Here is a 24,557-nt window from a genome sequence, read left to right as displayed (position 1 = left end):
GCTCTGAAGATGTTTCAAGGACAAATGTTGAAAATAGCTTTGGAAAATCCTGCATTAACATCCCCCTCTCTTGGAGATTCACAAATTGCATTCACATGCAAAAAGATCTGAAAAGTTTCATAGGAGAAAAAAACTTTAATTTTGTTTTCTTTTTCAACCACAGAATCCGCCCCCCCCCACAGTCCTCCTCCCATCATTACTCAGAACCAATATTCTTTTTTTTTTAAGTATTTTATTTATTTGACAGAGACAGTGAGAGAGGGAACACAAGCAGGGGGAGTGGGAGAGGGAGAAGCAGGCTTCCCACTGAGCAGGGAGCCCGATGCGGGGCTCGATCCCAGGACCCTGGGATCATGACCTGAGCAGAAGTCAGACGCTTAACGACTGAGCCACCCAGGCGCCCTCAGAACCAATATTCTATGCATTTCACTTTGACATACGCTAGCTAGTTCAGGAAACCACCTGCAGTAGACTTTCTATGGACCCCAGCACAATCAACTAGTGTGCTTGTTGAGGATTACATGTACCCTTGGTTATCTAGCCGGTATGTCCAAAATTTGTGTCATTTAAATAGCTCTCTCTTGAGGAAGACTTTAAGCCCGTTAAAGAGTAAGAATAATCCATGGCATGAATAGAAGCATTTTACATCTGTGAGAAAACCCACAGTCCAAGAGTCAACTCACACCCCCAGAGTGTACTGGACATGCTGCAGACAAGCATTCTCGGGGCCAGACGCAGCCTTATAAGGTGGCCTGACATTTTCTCATGGCCCAGGCCACCCTCCAAAAATATCCAGAGACAGAAGAAGAGTGGGAACTGACCTCCCCGAACATTTCAAAGATTAACAAGCAGGCTCTCCATTAAACAGGAGCACTAACACCTGCTTTCCGACCAGCTCCAAAAGCCCTGCAGGGTCCATGCTGGGGAGGGTTCTGCGTTGGGAAGAGAACAAATAGATGGAGCCTTCAAAACATACATCCAAGCTGGCTTCTTTGTTCTAAAAAAAGTGTTATTTCCTGGACCCCTCCAGAATATGCTTTAAGATCTGACTGCCTTTTCTTTATACGGACAATAGAGACCCCTGCCTAATTTTCACTGCTGTGCCTTTCAGCCCCTTCCGCGTCGTGGGGCTGAAGCCCGGTTCCAAACGCCTCACACTTCCAAGGCCCCGATCGCTTGTGAGGTGCTGCCTCCCAGCGGGGGAGCCCCGCTACAACAACGCAGAAGCGGAGCTTGGCCTTCAACCAAGTGCGGTATCTGGAAATGCATCTGGACTGCGTCCACGAAGGCCGAAGATAGATGTGAAGGTGCTGCCGTGCTCACAAGTCTATGTTCTGGAACTAGTGAGCAGAGATGCAACTTCCGAACCTTTAGAGATTTATGAAATGGGTACTGGGTGCTAATATACACAGCCTTTCTCATGTTTTATTTTTGCTCTTTGAATGGGACTTTTTAGGGTGAACTGCCTTTCCTGGGGGAAAAAAATATTTTTGGTAATGAGATCTGCCCCAGTAACACTAAGGAGTAGCTTTCTAAATTTGAAAGCAAAAAAGATTAACTAGTCTCTCACACTTACAAGGAAGCGTTGGTCAGAGACCCACGCAGCGCTCTCTGGTGACTGGCTCTCAGTGGCAGGCAGGGGTGTTAACAGGTATGGCTATTTTTGGTAAGAGTTGCTTAGAACAGTTTCTTCACCACTAGACTGTATGACAATGAGCCAGTCCATTTGTAAGGTTGGGATTTTTTTTTTTTTTTAATAATATGAGGAATTGCAAAGCTAGTCTCCATTCTTGTTAAAGGGAACAGAACAACACAGCGGTATTTTTGGAACACTGTGTGTAACAGTAGGTCTCTCACTTATACCAATGGTAACTCCTCAGGTTAGAGCTTATTATGTTAACACAGTACACATAATTGCCACAAAATATGACAATGACAAATTAGAAAGCCCTGGTTTCCCATTACCACCCTAAGATAGTGAAGGTTGTATTTTCTGGGTAGCCTCTACTACTAACTCTACCATCTGTTCCTCAGCTTTAGTTGAAATGATTCTTTTCGTAAATGAAATGCCCATCTCTGAAAGAGACTAGATTGCATACACGAGGAGTGCTTCTACAACCACCGTGCTGCTAACGTCTTAAGGCTGTGCTCAGACAGCAGGTAGAAAGAAAACGTTCCCTTTGGAACAAGGACCACAGTCTTGGACAACGGTTGATGGTTAACTCTGAGAAAGACTTGGCCGACCCAGCAGTGGGCATGTTAACCGCTGGAGGCACCTGAGAAGGAGATCGCTCAGGGATCACCCACTAGACAATGCCCATCCCATGGACACATCAGTGCTTTCATTTTGAGGTGAAGAGGCCTGGGGTCTAGAATTAGCAGGACGGAAGCGGCCGCGCGGGGTGTATCCTGCCCGTGTCCCTCCCACCACCTCCTACAGTGAACTTGAGAGTGGGTGAAGCGGTTCCTAGGATTGCTCTCTATTTTGAGGCATTTTCAGGAGGTACTTGACCACATCTTGTTTTAATATAAGATGAACATTGCCAGGCAACAAAAGTTCCCTTCTTAACTTATATTAGAAAAGTTAGATTAAAAAAACATTGTAAAAAAACAAAACAAAACAAAACAAAACCCCAAACATTGTAAGACAAGGATCCTCAATCGTTTACCGACTTCCTGGTCGCTTACATGAGTAGTCCCTCTTGTCCTTCTGGGGCCAGGCTGAGACGGGCTTGGTAAGCTTGAAGACTGGCAGGAAGAACGACTTTTTGGAAACCTCTTAATATAATCTATTTCTCCTGTGTAAGTGCATTACGAATAGCAGAAATAGATTTTAAACCTATGAAAGAAAGAACTGGAATCCGTGACAAAACTGAAACTCTTCCATATTCCTGTAACACCACGTTCAGGCCAACTTAATGTGAAAAATCACTAGATGCACTGGTATTTCAAATCCAGGCAGAGCACGCACCAGTTTATTTTGAAATGCAACACAGATCAGTATTTTATGAATACAACTTATTACTACATTAACATTATCAGGTAAAAACAGCTTCAAATGCATGCATAGAAAGTTAGGCATAGCCTTTAAACTCCTTATTTCTAAATATACAAAAAATACATTTAAATTATATAATTTTAGTGAATCAAAGACTTATAAAATTACAATTTTGGTTTTCACAACATAGAAAAAATACAAAAATGGACTATATATATGGTTGTATAATTTTCTACCCAAATTTCAAAGGAGCAGTATGTACTGATGTTAATGTTTTATAATGTTTTATCTAGAAACTCAGAACTGAAAGTAATTTGCAGGTTGTACCACATCAGCGCCGATCTTGTGTTATAAATGAATAATCCAAACAAACCAGTAGAGATGAGGACACCATCTTCATATGCCTCTTTACCTCTAGTTCTTCTAAACCCTTTCTGTGGGAAGTTCACTCCAGAGGAATGGATTTTATCTGGAAGGACAGTGCTTTATTCCATGACTAACTCTCCATGGTGCCTTTGATAATGGTGAGTATGTATTAAATGAGTGATCCCAACCTGAGCAAACAGAACACAGCAAGATGCAGATTAGCAGCTTGTGTCTACAAAGCACTACTGCATACCTCAAAAGAATTCTCTGCCGGAAGGTGGTCCCCGAAGGGGGAAATCTGAAACACCCAACCAGGCGGGCGGCGGGGCAGATGATGCCTTTGACTATGTCCTGAAATGAAAACAAGAAGTCTGACAAAATACCCACCAAACACTGCCTTCCTCATTCACACTTTGTAAGATGTGACAGTTGGTGGGGTTAGATGTTCTCAATTCATAGAACACCACCACTTCAAAGGAGAAATTAATTCATGTCAGAGATAAAGCAACCAGTTACCGAGAGAGGTGAATGAAGGACATGGCCGAGTGCATGCCTTAGTTATCTGCCACGAGCATCTTAAATGTCGATGGACAAAAATTTACACAGTGCAGTGGAGACCCTTTTTGAGGAGGGAGTTGCTTGCTGTGTTCTTGCTGCCAAAGTTCAATTTGATGTAACACCACTGTTTGCGACAGACTATTTTTCATAAATAGTGACAAATTATAACAGAGAGGCCCGAATAAAACCCCCAATCCGATCCTGGAAAACCTGTATTTTTCACCCCATCTTCTATAACTATTCCAGAAACGACTGAAAAAAATCTTACCCAAACTAAGTAATTAAGACTAATATAACTCAAATTGTTTCTATTTTACAGCAGAAATACATTTAGGAAAAAGAAAAAAAAAACACGAAAAATAATCTTTTCTCTATATTTAGTTTATGAAGTGTAAGAACAGATTCTAGTCTCAACATGCCCAAGTTAAGAGTGCTGACTTAAAGCAGAATTTTAATGTTCAATTCAAAAATAATTTTATTACACATCTGCCTGCAATAAATTTTAGGCTCCATACTTTCTTTTTTTTTTTAGGCTCCATACTTTCTTCTCATTTTCATCTTCATTATCAGGCTTCTATGAAAATAATTTAAAAACTAATTTAAAAAATAAGTTTTCCATTATGACACTCTTCTGATATTAGCAATATTTTATTTTTATTTATTTTTTTTAGCAATTATATTTTAAATAACTACTCAGTAAGCTAGTAAGCTAGGCCTTTAAAATTTTAAAGATCAATGATTTAAAAAAAGCGGGGGGAGAAAAGAATCCACAAAGAACATTCTGTGTTTAAAATTTAATGCACATCTGAATTTGGGCTTTACATTTTCATCAACCCTTTCTTCAAGAGTCTTAAATGCACAGTTCAGCAATTAAATGGTATGAAAACATGACGGCAATTAGATATGGTCCACATGACCAAAGTATTTCTAGGCCGCTCCCACACATGGGAGAGGGAACCGCTTTTAGCTCATGTCTGCCCGACTGGGGCACTTCACCACCTCTGGACTTACAAGGTGGTGGGGATTACACAGGACCGTAATTAGGAAAAGGATCCTAACCGAAGAGTTGAAGGACATTTAAAAATAAAGTAAGAAGGGTATAGAAACCTATTCCTAAATGTTCTTCAGGTCTACATATCTAAAGTAACACCTTCCATGTGCTTTCAATTACAGATTCTCTACCCCTTACGTGACTAGCCTGGCTTTGGGTCCAGAAGTGAGAATAGCTATGGGTAAATACATTACTCAGAGGTGTTCTGAGAATGACACGGTGAAAGGTACTCGTCATTTACTGGCAATTGAGCTTTCCCTTTCTGAGAACTGTCACTGTGTTAAAATATGATTGAGGCTGAGCCCTAGATAAGATACGTTCTCTACGATGTACACATACTTATTAAACTCGAGCACGTTTCTCAGTGGCAGGCTGCAACGACTCAACTGAAAACAAACAAAAGGGTTCTAGTTGTTTTCAGATTACAGGTACTACCCCAAAGCTTCATGGACATATACATGGTATAATTCATTCATTAGATAGGGGGAGATAGATCCCAGCCATAACTTCTTAACATTCCAGACAAGAAAGTTTGCCGCTTCAAAAATACAGTTTCCAGCATGCAGTCAAGCACTTTGAAAAGGGAATGCGAAACACACTGCAGACTGGAACAGAACTCTTACTGCAAGCTGGGCATTCAGCTGGTACAACTTCCTTACTCAGACTGTAACTCTCAAGTATTTAGTATTACAGATCTTTACTTATCAGATACATGAAGGAAACAGGAGGATATAAAACGCCAAATCCCTTTCCAGCACCATCATAAATACTGGGAACTTCTGGTTGAAAGAGCATGCTGAAATGGACCGGCCAGGATGTTTTATGTAATAGTTTTTGTTGTTGTTGTTTGTTGTTGCTGTTGTTTTAAATAAAATCCCAGGCCTGTGTGACACTGGATTTTGGTTTTTATTTTTTTTAATATTTTAAAAATAGTTCTTACTTATTTTCTATGAAACGTATTGGGAACTCAAAAAGTCTGCAGCATTTTTTGTCATTGAAAAGTTTGTTTTTTGGGGGTGCGCAGGAAGCAGGAGCTATTCAAATTTCTTGTGCTCTTCAGTATGAGAAAGGACCTTTCTTCTCTGGTGTATCATGTGGAAGTATAACTGGGGAAAAACTGAAAGAAAAGAAAGAACCGGTTAAGGAGCTAGATCATTTAAAACTGCATGTTCTCCTTAAAGCACATGGACTTGGGGTCCTCTTTGACTCACTTTCTCATCCAGCAACCAAGGAAGGGAACACGGTGGGCTTGGGTAAGGGTAGGAAAAATGCACAAGGACTTACCTTTTCCTGCTTTAGCTGAAGGGGAAGGGTGGTCCGGACTGGAGTGACACACAGTACCATCACTATCATTACCCATCGAGATGCCACAGAGCCGCCAAATAACACTCTACCCTCTCTCGTAGTATCTTTGCATTTATTCTCTGATGTTACAAATAGGTGAATTCTAGTGATGGACTTATTATTCCTGTTTACAGAGGAGGAGTTCAAGCCCCAGGGAGGATAGGTGACTTGCCTGGGATTTCACAGCAAATTCCTGACAATCAGGACCAGGCTCTGGGCTCCTGACACTCAGTCTAGTCCCTTCTGTCACCTGAGGGGATCTCCCAAAAGCATTTCCCGAGAAAGGTTGTTCTTTGAAGGGGAAGACAGAGGAGGGGGAAGAGGGCCATGACATTTTATCTGAACATGAAGAAGCCAAGTTTGGCTGTAGAAAGTCCTTATGAAAAGTAAGCTAATATCTTAGGCACTAGAGATTCTGTTCTTGGTCATTTCTTTTTTTTTTTTTTTTTCCCTTAAAGACTTTATTTATTTATTTTAGAGGGAGAAAGAACAAGTGTGGGCGCAAGCAAGCGGGGGAAGGGGGGAGGGAGAGGCAGAGAGAATCTGAGGCAGACTCTATGCTCAGCATGGAGCCTGAGTGCCGCTCCATCTCACAATCCTGAGATCATGACCTGAGCTGCAATCAAGAGTTGGACACTTAACTGAATGAGCCACCCGGGTGCCCCTATTCTTGGTCATTTCATAGCTTACTTTACAAAGTACTGGTTCTAAAGAAATTGGGTGGTACCACCTCCCTGGGAGTATTTGGAAGCTGGGGGGAGGGGGGTAGATTTGCAGGAAGGAGGTTACTGGCATTCAGCACACGAAGCAGGAATGCCAAAATCTGCAATGTGTGACGGTCCCCCACAACTAAGAACTGTCCTACCCCAAATGCCTACAGGATTCCTGCTGGGAAAAGCCAGCTGAAGCTACCTGCCTTCACAAGGCTACTGTGAACTGGGGGTTCAACACCTATGTAAGAACCCTAGTGAGTTGGTTTAAATGTACACTATCCTTCCCTCCTTCCTTTCCCTTCTCAACGGCTCCAATCTCCACTTTGTAGAAAGTAAACTGTATTTCTGGGGAGGTAATTTCTACGATTCCCCTGACAGTTTTTTCCTTTAAAAAAAACAAAACAAAACAAAACAAAACCCCACAAACCCACGACCCTGAGGATCAAGACCTGAGCCGAAATCAAGAGTCGGACACCTAACTGACTGAGCCACCCAGGCACCCCAACAGTTTCTTCCTTTTTAAACTGGTTCCAAGTTGGCCAAATTTCAAATGGTCCTCCCAAAGTACTCCAAGACATCAGTGGGTGTGTGCACACAGATCTGATAAACTTCAGAGGAGGCTCCGACGCTGAACAGGGCTGCCATCCAGTCCACTCGCTATTTGTAGGCAGGAAGTTATTCAGAGAAAAGACTCAGCTTGTACATAGAATTCAAGAGGGGAGAGAACTATTCTGGTATGAAAGCCAGAAAATTTGACAAGCTCTATAATCTAAAAACTGGAAGTAAAGATATAATTAAACCATAAGGAATGCTAATTGCAATCATTTAAAAATGTGGGGCCAGTCATATTTCTATAGATGTGCTTTACTAAAGGGAAAATTTGTGGCAAAGTACACTAAGGACTTTTCCACCGGTTGCAGGAGTGGCTAAAGCTTCCCTGCTAGTTCAGAGGGTCTGGGGAAGGATGACCTAGAAACCATTCATCAGGCCCTTGGTGGCAGTTAAAGCAAGATGGTGGAGTACCCTCATCCCCACAGGCAAGGGCCTGAGGTCAGAAATGGAGGGCAGATATGGCTCTTTCAATTCTTTACAACTTCAGAGGTTGTAAAGGACCAAGCAAAGGAATGTGTGTGGGCGAGGCCAGGAGAATGGGGGCACTTGGGCCGGAGGTTTTCTACAGTTCTAGTAATGACTTCTTGGTGACCAGAACTTGGGTGACACTGTCTCCATCTGAATTACCCACATGTTTAGACTGGCCCAACCGTAACAGCTGAAACAATTCCAGATGCATGGCTACTCTTTGTAACCATAGACGACAATGAAGAAAAACCCCCAAACAATCTCAGCCTGACAATAGGCTATTCTGAATTCTACCTTCTGCTCTCCCTATCCAGGAGGACACATGGAATGGAGATGGTCACTGTGCATGCGAGTGTTGCAGTGGGAGTAGGGGCTTCTCTAGGCAGAGGAAAACTTGGAGGCTGAGAGCAAATGGAAATGCTCTGCCTGGGGCAAGTTTTTTCTTGGTCTCTAAAAATCTGAGGTGTGGTTATGGTTATTGACAACCTGGACAGCACCCAGCTTCTCAGTGCCCTCATCCAACACCAGTGTTTCTCATTTCTCAGCCTTTTTTTTTTTTTTTTTTTTAAATCCCCACTCCTATTGGGTGGTAAAAGCCAACTTTTACCAATTTGGGGGGCAGGAAATGTAGACAGGACTTAGATGTCTACCGAGTTTGGAGAGACTGTACATACTGCAGCTGCAGCAAAGTGGGAAAGGAGCACCTTGCAAAGGATTCCACAGCACCCCAATATGAGAAAACTCCTGGGGCCCAGGCTCATGGGCCACAATTTGAGCCACATGTACAACAATAAAAGGTGTTATTTTGTATAATACATGCATATCACCAACTTCCCATTAAAGAAGATTAAAAGAAACTTACATTGTAGAAAGAAAACCAAATTTGGTAAAGAAGACTGGATGTCAAATAGCAACCCCTCTTAACTCTGCATTTTCTTCTTATAAATACAAAGTTCTGGAAAGTTGGACATGTGCTGCTGGCTGGAATGAACTGTACAAACTGGTCTTAATATTAACAACCTAAACAACTAAAAACATGCAGGACAACTGGCTCAGGCCTAAGGCATAATGAGAGCCAGCAGACACAACTGATTTGTAGAAGATACGGTCTGGGCCGTCATCTTGAGCCTGGGTGCGGGGTCAGGGATTGGGAGAAAATCTGTTCATCTTTATTTGAAATCAACCCTTTGTCTTGGTCTATAGGAGTTAAACTACCTTAAGAAAGAAATAATATAGACTTTCACCACCCAAGTTCTTACCAACAGGAGGCTGAGAAACAAAGAAGGGGAAGGAACCAAGGTAAAGAAAGCCAACTTGGGTTGAGAGCCCACTCTACTCTTTTGTGTTTTCTCTTCTCTCTCCATCTGAAGGCCCAGAAAGAAAATCCCACAGAATGGAGTTTGTTTTCCTTCATGAATCCTATCACTATGAAGGGCTGCTGTGCTTGACCAGGCCCCTTAACTAGATCAAGGGGTCAGGAGGCAGAGGCAAAAGACTGGGAGATGGTTGGCCACCAGAGCACAAAAAAAACGAGGAGGTACAGAGAGACTGAGGCTGTCCTGGAGAGCTGCTCCTGGAATGAGGACCCTCCTTCTTTGGCAGACTAAGATCTTAGAGCAACTCTCAGGTAGGGGTCCCAGATTTCTGTCAATGTGGCAGCATCCTGCTATTGGTTTGATTTCATCACACCATCCCTGCTCCTTTTCCAGTTATCCAGTCTGGCATCTATCTCTTATTCAAACCTTATACTGATTTTATTTTATTTTATTAAAGATTTTATTTGAGAGGAAGAGAAGGGGGGGAACAGAGCTCAAACAGGGGGGAAGGGCAGAGGGAGAGGGAGAAGCAGGCTCCCTGCTGAGCAGGAAGTCTGACTTGGGGCTCCATCCCAGGACCCCGAGATCATGATCTGAGCTGAAGTCAGATACTTAACCGACTGAGCCACCCAGGCGGTCCCTTATGCTGATTTTTAATAAATTCTGTGGTGCCCACTGGGATAATATGTGTTACTCTGGGTGTGGCAAAACTCCAAGTAGGAACTGTTGCTCTAGAGACTGGAAAATGAAACTCTAAGGGAACAAAACTAAAAAGATGAACAATTGTAAGCTAATTTTTATTAAATTTTTAGACTCTTCCCTATTTATGTTTTCTTTGAAAATCAACTACCTTTTTCAATTTAAGAGAAAAGGCCTTTGGCCACCATGATTCCAGTACCAAAGAGGAGGACTTGATAATTAATAGAGAGTGGAAAATGAATCATTAAGCAGAACTGCTGTCCAAGAATTTCTCCAAGATAAATGCTCATATGAAATCTGGATGTAGTTTTTTTCTCACAATGCATGAAATGCAATTTTCCACAGAGGGACACAAACATGTCGCTTACGACTGTTACGATGATTCATTCAGTTCATGCTGTGGGCTGGAGAAAAATCCAACCTTCCTGTCTGAATTGAACCTGAGGTTTAGGGAAGAATATAGCATCTTATAGACCAAAATAAGATTCACAGTGACAATGGCTACAGAAATAGCTAAATGAGAAGAAACCTTAACTTCTTATGTCCTCGGGGAAAACAAAATCCTTTTGGATACGTGAAAATCAGTCATAGGATTTTAAGTGAATATCAGAATTTGAGAAAAGGACTAAACAACTCTTCCTCAGCAAATAGGACTCACTTCACAGAAGCCTCAAACATGGCCATTTCTCTTTGATACTGAGTACGCTGATAGGCACTTTTGATTATCCGTTTTTAAACCTTTAGCAGTACTATTAAAATAACTGGAAACTGTTCTGAAGAGAACATTATGTCCTGTTCAGATGATTTTAGTGCTCATATCCAAACAAGAAAATAAGAAATATAGAAAAAAATAAATCTATTTTTATTTAATTTGTTTCTAGTTAGCTGCTGATTCCTTATAAATGAAGTGTCTATTTTGATATAATGAAAATGCAAATACCTCTTTACAATGTTTTCCAAATACCATAACAAGCAGTTCTCCAGAGACAGAAAAAGTCAAGGTAAGGTCTTTAATGGCCTTTTTTGTTCTGCACACAGCTTTTGCTCTTTGTCACTGATTTCTCAGCACAACTTCTGCACCTGGAATTTTGCTCGCCGTCAGCCACAAACAGCCAGAGCTTCTTTAAAATTTGAGTGGCTGGTTTCTTTAGCACTACTTACCCCTCAGAATGATTTCCAGTTAGTTCCATAGGATGACCTTCTCTCTGAATTCTTTTTGAAACATAGAGAACTCCTTTTTGAAGTGAAAAAAATGGTGTGGATTCTTCTGTGTGATAATCATTGTAAGGGGTACACATTCCCCCAATAGGTAGTTCACCTTTCCTGCTATTCAGTGTTTCAAACCCACACACTGAGAAGGGCTGCGTTTTGGCAGCTGTATTGAGAAGGGTTCATCTTTATTCAATTACTACTAGAAAAAATTCCCTCTGACAGTCAGCATTCAATAAAAACCAAAGCGTTCCTAATAAATTAGATTTACATTTACTTGATATGGTATAAAAACATCCAAAGGCATTTGACTCTAATTATTGTAGAGCCAATTTTAAAAACATAAATAAATATACGAACTGTTTACTTACGTGGAATGTAGGAGATCATTATCAGAATTAGGAATGCATAATAGTCAAAGGAGAAATTATATTTGTTAGGTAGACTGATAGAGTACAGGCCAGCCTGTCGGACGAAGGGCAAAGCAGCATATATTGTGAGCAGTTCTCCCGACACTCCCATTGGGTACAGCACAATGAAAAGTGTGTACCTAAAACAAAACAAAATATTCATGACTGAGGCTTGAAGCCAGCATGAGTAGAAAGATGCATTCCCACCCCTCTAATCAGTACTGGTCTTTCAGGAAGCTATGATTTCTACATTTTCCTACTTACCCACTATTTGTTTCTTTCTTTTTAAAGTAGGTTCCATGTCCAATGCGGCGCTTGAACTCATGACCCTGAGATCAAGAGTCGCATGCTCTACTGAGCCAGCCAGACGCCCGTTTACCCACTGTTTAAATTCAGGTTTTACAAGCCAGTTTTTGAAAAGGGCCTATAGCAGGTATGTCTCTGAATGTTCTAAAATAAATGGGTTTGGTTGGCCTCAAAATTTGGTCCAACTAAATAAACATTCAATACAACTCCCTAAAATAATACAGATGATGCCAATCATTAGTAAAGTAGGGGCGCCGAGTCACGGTTTATAGAAGGGTCCTGCCCTGTGGCAGGGGTGGGAGTAGAGCTGGGGGGTTTGCAGGGAGTTGGTGGGGGAGGTGTTGGAGCACGTGTCTAGGAATCCCTACAAAGCACACCACAAGTCTGGTCTGTGGGCTGAAAAGAATAGCACAGCTGGTGTGCTTATACTGCTATTAGTCAAATGTCTATACATTATCATCGTGAAAAATGAAATATATGCCAATTTTAAAAACCTTAAAAAATTCACAATAGCTTTTGGTAATTGTGTAATTTTTCAATAATAAAAAACCCCTACAATGATTATCACACAGAAGAATCCACACCATTTTTTTCACTTCAAAAAGGAGTTCTCTATGTTTCAAAAAGAATTCAGAGAGAAGTTCATCCTATGGAACTAACTGGAAATCATTCTGAGGGGTAAGTAGTGCTAAAGAAACCAGCCACTCAAATTTTAAAGAAGCTCTGGCTGTGGCTGACGGCAAGTAAAATTCCAGGTGCAGAAGTTGTGCTGAGAAATCAGTGACAAAGAGCGGAAGCTGTGTTTGCGGTGTTCCCTGCTGCCAACTTCAGCTATGCTAAAGAGGACGGTGGAACGGGAAGATTCTTCCATAGGCCATGCACAGCCGTAGACAAAAGAATCATCAAGATGAGGGCTTGGCCAGCCAACTCTCCCTGTAACAGAGCAGACAGTTCCCACAATGCCTGCCCAGCCTGGTGAGTTAGGAACTGCCATCTCTTCCCACTCTTCCCTTTTCCTAATAAAACTGTGTAATGGGAAAAAAAAGAAAGGAGTTTGCACACTTGAAATGTTGGAAACAATTGGTTTATGTCTCTAATTTAATCATTAAACTCATAAGTTGTCTAGGAACCACCATTTTCCTTCTAGGAAATGAGGCACTTGGGCCCCAAGGACAATTTTGATCCTTTTGCTTTGTCACTCTCCATAATCCTCTCCAACTCAGAAAACTGCTCGTAACCATCTCATGAATTAGTTCGGATAAACAGATGAACTGTCAGCCTTTTCCCCAATTCATAACAAATATTACTGGTAAAACTTATCAAAGCAAAATAAAATTGCTAACAAGATAAAACTGCACGTAATGTTGGTTATTAATTAAAAATTAAGTCATAGCTTGTTGGCAAAATTGAGACTAGGAGAACTGGACTTGGTCCAAAAAGCATAATGGCAGGAGCTCATCAGTAAAATTTGATAGGAACAAAAAAGGGATGTTACATCAAATCTCTATCGAATAATTTAAATGAAAATAATCGATCCAATAAAAATAACAAGTATATCAAACTTAAAAGTGTTTCTATTAATCAAAGTTAAGTAGCATCCCTTATCCTGACGAAATCCACAGACCAGTCTCATATCACCAATCCCAACTCTTTTGTCTCATACAATTAAAGAAAAAAAATTAAAATACAGTTGACATTGTACAACTTTATTTTTAGGAGTTTGGAGGCAATATTTAGCAATAAAGGACAAATACATGATGGGTCATTTCAAAAGTTAATCTTCATCCCATGTACTTTACCTGGCCCACTTGATGAGGTAAGGCAGATGGTTTAATAGACTGAAAGTATAAAAGGAGTAACGGATAATTTCTGTGATTGTCCAGGCAATAACAAACAGGAGGACACTGTCTTCACTCTGCACCTGAAGGAAAAGGAAAACAAGAGCAAAAGCAAACACATAAAACACATAAAACATTTTAACAAAGAAGCACTCTCAGTGTGCAGCGCCAGCCCCCTGCTCCCTGGCAGAGCCGGGCGGTTGAGCAAGCGGACACAGCCCTGGTCTGGTCATCAGTGCTACAGGACATTAAGCGCTTGCCACGTCCAGGAACACATGCCTATGACAACAATTGTGTAGAGCCAAGTGATTAGGGGCAAGTGAGAAGAACTCAGCTTCCTGATGAGTAAGAGAGGCAGAAACAGGAATTCCATGAGCTATAGGCCACAGGAAAAAACACAGATGAGTGTTTTGTCTGTGGGCCTCCTGTGGAGAAGGTGGACTGATGGTAGTGGGAGCCAAGACTACTTAGGTAAGAAGGTCGAAGGGCGAATCGGTGGAAAGCCTGGGGTCTGTCCATTAATAAGCATTTTAATTGGATCTGCATGACAACTAAGAATCTGCGGAAATTTCAAAGAAGAGGAATGTAGTGATTGAAACACAACTGAAGATGAGGCTCATTCACTGGGCAGGATGAATTCAAGTGAGGAAAGAAGAGCCAGAGACCATCTGAAAGGCAGTGCCCATTTACTCTCTCCCAATGGTGACTTCTTCCCCCAGATGTAGCCTGGTTTAACTCAAAAATGATAAAAGCTTCCATGCTGACCACAGGAGGTGGCTAAAGCCAGAAGGGCTCTGGAATTTCCAACTTCCTCTGAATTACTTTCATGCTGAAAATGCAGTGAACTTTAAAACAGCCCCCACCCCCGTGGTTTTTGGGGGCCGTTCTCACTAGATGCCTTGGACTGCAAATCTCGCATGGAAATGTATCTCTGCTGCCCTGGCATTTGCTTTCAGTGCCCCCCCCCCCCAGCCCCCCAGCCAGGTCTATAATGATCCTGTGCCCGGGCTTGAAGACCAGTAACAAGAAACTACCTTGCACCCAATTCACTCACGTTTTCTTGTATCCGAAATAGGCAGTTAGAGCTGGATGTGACTAAGAAATTCCACTGAGTGAACTGAACAGATTTTGACAAGATGGATCTTCTGTCTCATTCCTAACACCTAATACAACAAAGGTACAGCATTCTAACTTTTAACTTTTCTTCTTTGCATTTGCAATGTGAATAGTTTCTAGCACTTATATTCTTCCTCAGAAAGTGTACATGGGGCGATCCACCTACACAATAAAATAACTAGTCATTTACATACCTATTAACTAAATTGCTCTGACAAGGAATTTCATAAATGCATAGTTACTAATTCCTAAAAATAATAAGAATTTTACATTGTCAAGAGCAAGAGTACTTTTTGTTTTCCTGGTGCTCTTATATTAGCCAAAGTGAAACCTAAATACCTCTGAAGCTTTTGTTCCATTTTTCAGCCTGTCCCCAAATCCTTGCTTAAAACACAGCTATACTAAAACATAATTTCAGAGCACATTTTGCTTTTTGATGTATTTTGTAATCCTCTTCATCTTAAGGAGGTATATTTTACAGCTATGGAATGAAGCCTTGCTTAAAGATCTCTGGGTTGCAATAGAAAGTTCTTCCAATAGTTTGCATTCTAATCACCTTGAAAGCAGGGACCGTGTTTTATTCATCTTCTGATTCCCAAAAGTACTTTGTGGATTTCACAAGTAGGAGCTCAATAAATGTTTGTGGAGCAAACAAATTCAATTCGCATCAGGTCACTCCAAGATTAAGTTCCTGCCTTTGATACCTGATATTAGTTTCTGTGTAGTCTTAAGTGGCCTTCAGAAAGACAACAAACCCCCCTCAAACCTTGCACTTTGATCCAGCCTAATCTGACTCATTTCCCCCCATACCCATGTTAGACTTGATCCAAAAGCAAGCTTAGACTCAGGCTGAATCTGTGAAAGCAGCTGCTCCCAGAGCCCAGCTGTGAAGACCATGTTATAATTTTAAAAAGAAAGAATGGGGGAAATGGCCATTTTATGAAAATGATATCTTCAGCTCAATAGGAAATACAACACTGTTATAAAGAAGGGACTTGGGAAGGGGCGCCTGGATGGCTCAGTCAGTTAAGAATCCAACTCTTGATCTCAGCTCAGGTCTTGATCTTAGGGTCATGAGTTCAAGCCCCACACTGGGTTCGACGCTGGGCGTGGAGCTTACTTAAATAAACAACAACAACAAAAACAAGGGACTTGGGTAAAAGTTGGAGATCAAGCTTATCTGATTTGCAGACAATTGTCCAATGACACAAAACAGGGGCAGAATGTAATGAGCTGAAGCTAATAAGATCAATGAGACTCAAACCAATATTTGTACACCTGTGTTCACAGAAGCATTATTCACAACAGCCTAAAGGTGGAAACAGCCTAAATGCTCATCAACAGTTGAATCCATAAACAAAATGTGGTATATACATGCAATGGAATGAGTCTTAAAAATTCTGACACATGCTACAACATGGATGAACCTTGAATACAATTTGCTAAGTGAAATAAGCCAGTCACAAAAGGACAAATACTATATGATCTCACTCATATGGTACCCAGAGTAGTCAAATTCAGGGAGACAGAAAGTAGAAGCAGAAGGTTGCCAAGGGCTAGGGGTGGGAGGAAATAGGGAATAATGTTTAATGGGTATAGAGTTTTGGTTTGGGAAGATGAAAAATGTTCTGGAGACAGATGGTGGTGATGATTATACAACCATGGGAATGTACTTACTGCACCCAAACCATACACTTAAAAACGGTTAAAATGGTAAATTTTGTTATCTATGTTTTACCACAACAAAAAAAAAAACCCCAGTAAGATAAAATTTAACAAGGTTAACTGTAAATTATACATGCTTCAGCAACAACAAAATGACTCCAGTACAGAATGGGGAAGACCCAGCTTATGAATCCAAGAGATGAGTTTTTGGTGAACTACAAGCTTCATGCGTGCCAACAGGGTGCAGGTGGTTGTTCAAACGACCGACCAACCAACTGACCGACTAACCAAGCAACCAACCAGTATTTGGCTACATTAACAGTCTCATCCCAATGATTCCATTCCAAAGGATTAGATCCCACCCAGGGATCGAAGTAGGTTATAAGAACCCCTGAACTAGCAAGCTTACTTTGGAAAAGGAGAGGGTTAACTACTTCAAAATATGTAAATGAAATGTTGTGTGCAAGAGGCAAACAGACACAAGACTAAGTGCAGACTCAACAGGAGTAAAATATCTGGTTTGAAATAAGAACTGTGTAACACATCAGATGACTAATAGGCCACTGCATGAAATTGTGTGCTCCCAGACCCTGGACACAGCCAAACTGAGACTGCTGAGGAGAAAGCGCTATGAAGGGTGGAAGGCTGCCCTGGACAGTGGCTGCTGAGGGCTTCCAGCTGCTGTTCTTTGGAGAGGGGTGTGCATATAACCTGTACATGGGAAAGGCACGAAACTCTGGCTAAGACGAACTTCCTTGCATAAGTGGAAATTTTTTTAGTTGGAAAAAAAACGGGTAGAGACTTTAAATAGCACTTCTTAAAAATAATTTTCCTTTATCAAAGAAGGTGAGAGAAGAGAGAATAACTTTAAGACCTCCCTTCGTTATTGCCTGCTGAGGGTATACCACAGGCTTAGTTCCCTGGCTTTTTACTCGCTGACTGTAAGGTCTTCAGGGCTCCTGGGCTCCTCTCAGTTGGCTTTCTTGGCCCCTGACACAGGTCTGCACACAAGGCATGTGCAGAGTCTGTGCCCCTTAACTTGAATGACACCTTCTATTTTCTTTTTTTTGAAAGCAGGAGTTGGGAACATTTTTCTAACAAGTGGGGAGCCTCCTTTCTATCAAAAGCCAGTGACTCAGAGAAAAAGGACCAGTGAGGCTTTAAAAAAAAAAAAAAAAAGAAAGAAAGAAAAACCAGCCAGTTTAGCTTTGGAGGGGTTTTTGGAGGGGCTAAGGCCTAGGATTATAAAAAGCTCAACCCAGGGGTGCCCGGGTGGCTCAGTCGGTTAAGTGTTTAGCTCAGGTCATGATCTCAGGGTCCTGGGATTGAGCCCACATGGGGCTTCCTGCTCCAGCTCCCTGCTCAGTGGGCAGCAGGGAGCCTGTTTCTCCCTCTCCCTCTGCCCTTCTCCCGCTCACGTGTGAGTGCTCTCTCTCAAATGGATAAATAAAATCTTAAAAAAAAAAAGTTCAACCCAGCTACATTTTGAATTAGGAACTAGAAACACAGAATTTTATTATCAAGAATAAGAGGTTTAATATGCCTGCACAAAGATGTGCCGGCAAACGATCACACAGCATTACCCAGAACAGCTGAAAAGTAAAAACCACCCAAATGTCCAGCAACTGGTAAATGGATAAAAATGTGACATAATCCATACAATGGAATATTATTTGGCCACACAAAGGAAAGAAATACTGATACCTGCTACAACATAGACGAACTTCAAAAACGTGATGCTGACTGAAAGATGCCACTGCAAAAGATTTATATGAAACATCCAGAAAAGGCAAATCTAGTGACAGAAAGTAGATTATTGGTTGCCAGGGGCTGGGAATGGGAATGAACTTTTATTTTTTATTTTTATTTTTTTTTAAAGAAGATTTTATTTATTTGACAGAGAGAGACACAGTGAGAGAAGGAACACAAGCAGGCGGAGTGGGAGAGGGAGAAGCAGGCTTCCAGAACGCCGAGCAGGGAGCCCGATGTGGGGCTCGATCCCAGGACCCTGGGATCATGACCTGAGCCAAAGGCAGATGTTTAATGACCGAGCCACCCAGGCGCCCCAGGAATGAACTTTCAAAGGGCATGAGGATCACAGTGAGGTGACGGAAATGCTCTAAAACTGGATTATGGTTACGGTTACACAATTTGGTAAATTTACTAAAAAGCATTGAATTGTACACCTAAAATGGTGAATTTGATGGTATTTAAATCATACCTCCATAAAGTTGTTTTTTTAAAAAGAATATGTTTATTTAAATTTTTTGAAGTAATCTCTATGCCCAACAGGGGCTTGAAGTCATGACCTCATGACCCCGAGATCAACAGTTGCACACTCTCTCAACAGAGCCAGCCAGGCCCCTCGGTGTTTACTTTAAATTATTGCCTTTTAAGAGAAAAGGGGGCATCTGGGGCAAAAGGGGGGGGGAGATAAAGGAGGATTATCAAGGTTTACAAAAGAAAAGAGGGGGACAAAGGGTTGGCTGCCAAAACTTTCCTGAAGCCATGTTTCAAAGCTGCATCTTCACAATCATGGCCCCAACCAGGGAGTGCGCGTGGGGCAGCTCTGCCCGTCAGGAAACCTTCCTCTGCCCGATGCAGTCAATGAGATGCGTACTGGACCCTCCACGCTACAGAAGGCAGGTTTCCGTCCCCGGCTCTATAGCGAGGGAGGCGGCGCTGGGTGTGGGCAGCTTGTGTAATTTAGCCAAGGGAGTTTACATAGCAATTCAAGCTGGAGAAACAAATGGGTGCAAGAGAAAAACCTTTACACAAAAATAGCATCATATGTTTGACTTTAAAAGGCTCAGGGAGTATCAGTACATGAAAAGCTGTCATTTTTATTACATTCAAAGAAAAACAGATGGTGCCACAAAGAAAATCACTATTGTAGAACCCCTATTCTTCTGAGCATCTTGGAACCCACTGCTTACCACTATGGTTATTTCAAAGAAATACCCTTATCATGCCTTATGGTAAGTGTTCTTTCCTCTTCTTAATATCCCCTTCATTTGTGAAGAGAGGAGATTTTGGTAAAATTTAAGAGGCGAGGAGTAGAGTCTGTTCTTGGCAGAACTCTGAAGAGTATGTTTGTCTTAAGTCTGCTCAGGCTGCCGTAATAAAATACCACAGACAGGCGGCTTAAACAACAGAAATGTGTTTTCTCACAGTTCTAGAGGCTGGAAGTCCAAGATCAAGGTGCCAACATGATTGGTTTCTGGTTGAGGGGTGTCTTCCTGGTTTGCAGCTGGTGCCTTATCACCGTGTTCTCACAGGGCAGGACGGGAGGGGAGAGCTCTCTGGGGGTCTCTTCTTCTAGGGGCACCAATCTCCTCCTGAGGACCCCACCCTCATGACCTCATCTAAATCTAAGTACCTCCCACAGTCCCCATCTCCAAATACCACAACACTGGGGGTTAGAGCTTCAAGACACGAATTTGGGGGGGGTACACAATTCAGCCCACAGCAATGTTTCCAACCAGGTGTGGCAAACTTTTTCTATAAGAGACTAAATAACAAATCTTTTAGGTTTTGCTGTCACATGTAATCTTTGTCATGTATTCATCTTTGTTGTTTTTTACACCCTTTAAAATGTAAAAACCATTACAAATTATAGGCTAGGTTTGGCCCACAGGCCAACCCCTGTTCTAGGTTCATTTGACTGCCGCCCTCCCAACTTTCCCTTCCTATGACTTGTTTATCTCTACAAATGTCATTCTTCAGCCTTCTTTTGACAGACTGTGTGTGTCAGGGGAGGGGATAAATACATCTATAACCAATGGACACTATGAAAAAGGGAAGTACACATAAGCATGTTTTTCATGTTACACCATCTTAAAATCTCAGCAATCTTTTTTTCGTCTGTGGTAAAATACACATAAAATTTACTACTTTAAAACCATTTTAGAGTATATAATTCAGTGGCATTAAGTACATTTACCATGTTATACGACCATCACCACTATCCATCTCAAGAACTTTTCATCATCCCAGTGTACCCAGTAAGAACCCCTTTCCCCCCCTCTAGGCCCTGGTAACCACTAGTCTACTTTCTGTCTTTAAGAATTTGCTTATTCTAGGTACCTCATTTAAGGGGAATCATACAATATTATGTGTCCTGTGTGTGGCTTATTTAACATAATACCTTCAAGGTTCATCCATGTTGTAGTATGTACCAGAATTTCTTTACTTTTATTTATTCATCCTTTTTTTAGAGAGGGGGACAGAGACAGAGTGAGCATGGGGCAGGGAGGGGCAGAGGAAGAGTGAGAATCTTAAGCAGGCACCACGCCCAGCACAGAGGCCAACACAGGGCTCCATCTCATGACCCCGAGATCATGACTGAGTTAAAATCAAGAGTTGGATGTTTAACCAACTGAGCCACCCAGGCGCCCCACAGAATTTCTTCCCTTTTAAAAGCTGAGTAACATTCCATTGTTTGTGTACATTATATTTTACTTATTCATTCAATTGCTGATGGACATTTGGGTTGTTTCCACTTTTTGGCTATTGTGAATAATGTTGCTATGAACATGGGTGTACATCAGAGTACCTTGTCTTTTGTTCTTTTGCGCATGTATCTAGGAGTGGAATTTCTGGGTCATATGGTAATTCTGTATTTAACTTTTTGAGGAATTGCTGAACTTTCCACAGTGGCTACACCATTTTACACTCCTAGCAACAGTGCACAAGGGTTCTAATTCTTCCCATCTTCATCAACACTGGTCATTTTCTTTTTTTTTTTTTATGATTGCAATCATCCTAGTATGAAGTGGCATCTCACTGTGCCTTTGAAACACAGTCCCTTATGGTTATTGATGTTGAGCATTTTTTCATGTGCTTATTTGGTCATTTGTATATCTTCTCTTGAGTAATGTCTAGTCAAGTCTTTGGACCATTTTTAATTGTTTTTTTTAATAATTCTTTTAAAAAAATTATTTATTTGAGCAAGAGAGAGCATGAGGAGGGGTAAAGGGCTGAGGGAGAGGGACAAGCAGACTCCCTGCTGAGCAGGGAGGCCGATGCGGGGCTCGAGCCCATGACTTTGACATCATGACCTGAGCTGAAGGAAGATGCTTAACCAGCTGAGCCACCCAGGCACCCCTGAATAATCCCTTTTTAATAATTTTGGTGACAATAGCAGTAAAAATAATAATTATACTCAATAGTTACTGAACTCTTACTGTATACCAAGCATGTTTTTACATCTATTACCTCGTTAAATCTCCATTTTACAAATGAGGCAAGGGAGGCTTACAGAAATTGAACTCAGGTCTGTGCCCCTAAACTCTGAACAGTGCACACCCACCCACCCCTACTGTTATGGGGAGAACACCTCTCTTATAAAACCAAGAAAACTTCAAAGGAACCCATGTATAGGAGCCAAGAACAGATAAGGTAAATGTGACAATCTCCTCTATCAAGAAAGCTATTAAGTTCTCCAAAAAATGTGGCCCACCTCTGAAGGGGAGACACTGAAGGAACTGAGTGGAATAGGCTCACTGCTGTCCAGAGATATCCTGAATATACCCATGAAATGAACTTAGTCACGCATCAACTGACTTGAGATGGAAACCAACATAAGAACTTGAAATAAACCCTAATGAATTCCCTACAGTTAGTGTGAATCTTCTTCCCTGAGCCTTGCTTTGCTAATAATCTTCACTGCTTTTTTGTTTTAGCCCCATTTTACCTACTGAGTTTAACTTATTGCCAAGACCCTAAAATCTATCTCAAGAGCTTGTTTCTCTTTTCTTTCTCTGCTCTGCAGGAATAAAACTATAAAATATGATCTGAATTCAAAATGAAAACAAGCTCATAAAAACAAAGATAAAAAAGAAAATGGAAAAAAGAACGCAATACCTTATGGGACAAGCCAGAGAAGTAATCATCCCAATCATTTCAAATTTGTCTCTGGATAGGCATTAAAATTCACCTAAGTGTCTCTTTCCCTTCCCCTCACAGGGGGGCTGAAAGCTCAAGGTGGTGAGGGATAGGGAGCCACATGGACATGAAGACCAGTGGGCCTACAGGCCAAGGGAATGGACAGAAGAGGGAAGGTTGGGGGGCTGCAGACAGGTCAACCAGAGGCTGGGCATCCAAGGATACGGAGGTAAGAGGTGATGGGTAGAAGAGATGATGAGTGTGGTTGGGAAATCACTTACACTGAGTGAGTAAACTGAGCAAAGAAATCAATATGCTAAAAAAAAAAAAAAAGGCTTCTTAGTGTTGAAGAAGTATTTACAAACATGGAAGGAGGATGCCAGAAAGAACAGTAAGGTGGTTGGATTATAACTGGAGGAATCCGTATGAACTCATAATTAAACATACATATAGACACACCAACACAGAGCTATATACTTTTAGATGTACATGGGTATGAGTATATATGTATGTACCGTGAGTGTGTGTATATGCATGTATCTCCTAGCTTTCTCCATGGAGAGGACCTAGAAGCATTAACACCCCAGTAGTGTGAAGCACCTCAGCTACCCAGATCTTGGTTCCTAAATACCATCTCCCACTAAAAGGAACCAGAGCTCCTTGGCAAAATGGCTGATTCCAGGGTTGGGGTTGGGAAGTTCAAGGTAAGTCTGGAAATCTTTTTTGGCAGAAAGTAGGGGAATGCTCAATGAATGAGGGAGACAAATCAAAAGGACAAGGAAAAAGTGTTCCCCCTGGCAAAATCACATTTTTAGCAACAAAGTAAATAACAGATTACAATCCACTGAATTGCATAGGAACTCATGAGTCTAAACTGATATAAATGAAATAAATAAATGATAAATAAATGGGAGAAAAGGAAAGCGATTCCTTCTAGTAGGAAGCCACCTAATATATGTAAAGGAGGTAACAGAAATAGAGGATCATCATCTGGTAACCACCAGAGGTGGCTGACACAGGTGGGAGTCATTCCCGCAAAATACTAATCAATAAAAATGGGAAGACGGTGAGTTGAAGGTGGCGATAGTTGGCAGACATCAACAGGAGGAGGTGGTTGGGGTCAGCAACACTGGGTAGTCATGGCACTGCCACCTCACATGTGCTGAGAAGAGCATGGCACCATTTCTGTAGCATTCTACGTGACGCAAACTGGTTATGGGGGAACACTGGATGGATGTGGGTCGAGGGTCACCCTACAGAAATTAAGGCCTGTACTCTAAAACTGTCAAGGACATTAGAGACAGAGCAAGACTAACAAGCTCTCCCAGACTGATGTGTCTTAAGAGATCTGACAACTAAATGTAACATGTATGTGGCAGGAATACCATAGCAACAAGTTTCTCCTTTCCCTGAGTATCCTACCGCTTACACAATACCTGGAGCACAGAAATACTTAGTAAATGTCTGCCATTCCAGAATGGGAAAAAAAAAAAAGTGTTTGGGCAGCTAGTGAGATCTGAATGGGGCCTGCAGGGGGGCAGCAGTGTTGTGTCAGTGTTGGCTTCTTGATTGGGAGGTCACAGGAAGTCATCACCTCCACTGCAGGTGATGGAGAATGTTTGCAACACGAACTTGAGAATTTAGGGGTGCCAGGACAGCAAGTACAGCTTGCTTTCAAGGTTCAGAAAAGGCTGGATGATAATGGGTATATAAATACAGAAGAGAAGGTGATAGAACAAATGCAGTAAAATGCCAATAGGTGGGGAATCTGAGTGAAGGGAATCTGAGAGTTTTTGTACTTTTCTGGGGGCGTAATTAGGAGCAAATACAACTATCATTTAGTTTCTAGGTATCCTGTTTCTTATATGAAGCCTCCAAATCTGCTGGAAGAGGCAGGCTATATACCACAAAAAGATGTAAGAACATTTACAATAAAGCATATAAATAAGAGCACACTGTGAGATGGTAACTTGTGAAGGAATAATAGATTTAATGCTGCCTC

The 24,557-nt window shown here is 41.6% G+C and overlaps 1 protein-coding gene across 1 annotated transcript in view; it reads right to left on the bottom strand.

The window, feature by feature from the left end:
- Positions 1 to 4,441: 4,441 nt before the first annotated feature.
- Positions 4,442 to 24,557, bottom strand: part of HACD2 (3-hydroxyacyl-CoA dehydratase 2) — a 112,201-nt gene continuing 92,085 nt past the window's right edge. The window contains exons 5-7 of the mRNA XM_027583964.2: positions 13,850 to 13,971; positions 11,706 to 11,884; positions 4,442 to 6,090 (exon numbers count right to left, since the gene is read on the bottom strand). Coding sequence (XP_027439765.1) covers positions 6,008 to 6,090; positions 11,706 to 11,884; positions 13,850 to 13,971 — 384 coding nt within the window. The 3' untranslated portion in view covers positions 4,442 to 6,007. The remainder of the gene's footprint in view (positions 6,091 to 11,705; positions 11,885 to 13,849; positions 13,972 to 24,557) is intronic.

Source organism: Zalophus californianus, chromosome 1 (assembly GCF_009762305.2).
Source record: "Zalophus californianus isolate mZalCal1 chromosome 1, mZalCal1.pri.v2, whole genome shotgun sequence".
NCBI classification, from domain to species: domain Eukaryota; kingdom Metazoa; phylum Chordata; class Mammalia; order Carnivora; family Otariidae; genus Zalophus; species Zalophus californianus.
This window is presented reverse-complemented; position numbering and strand designations above follow the sequence as displayed.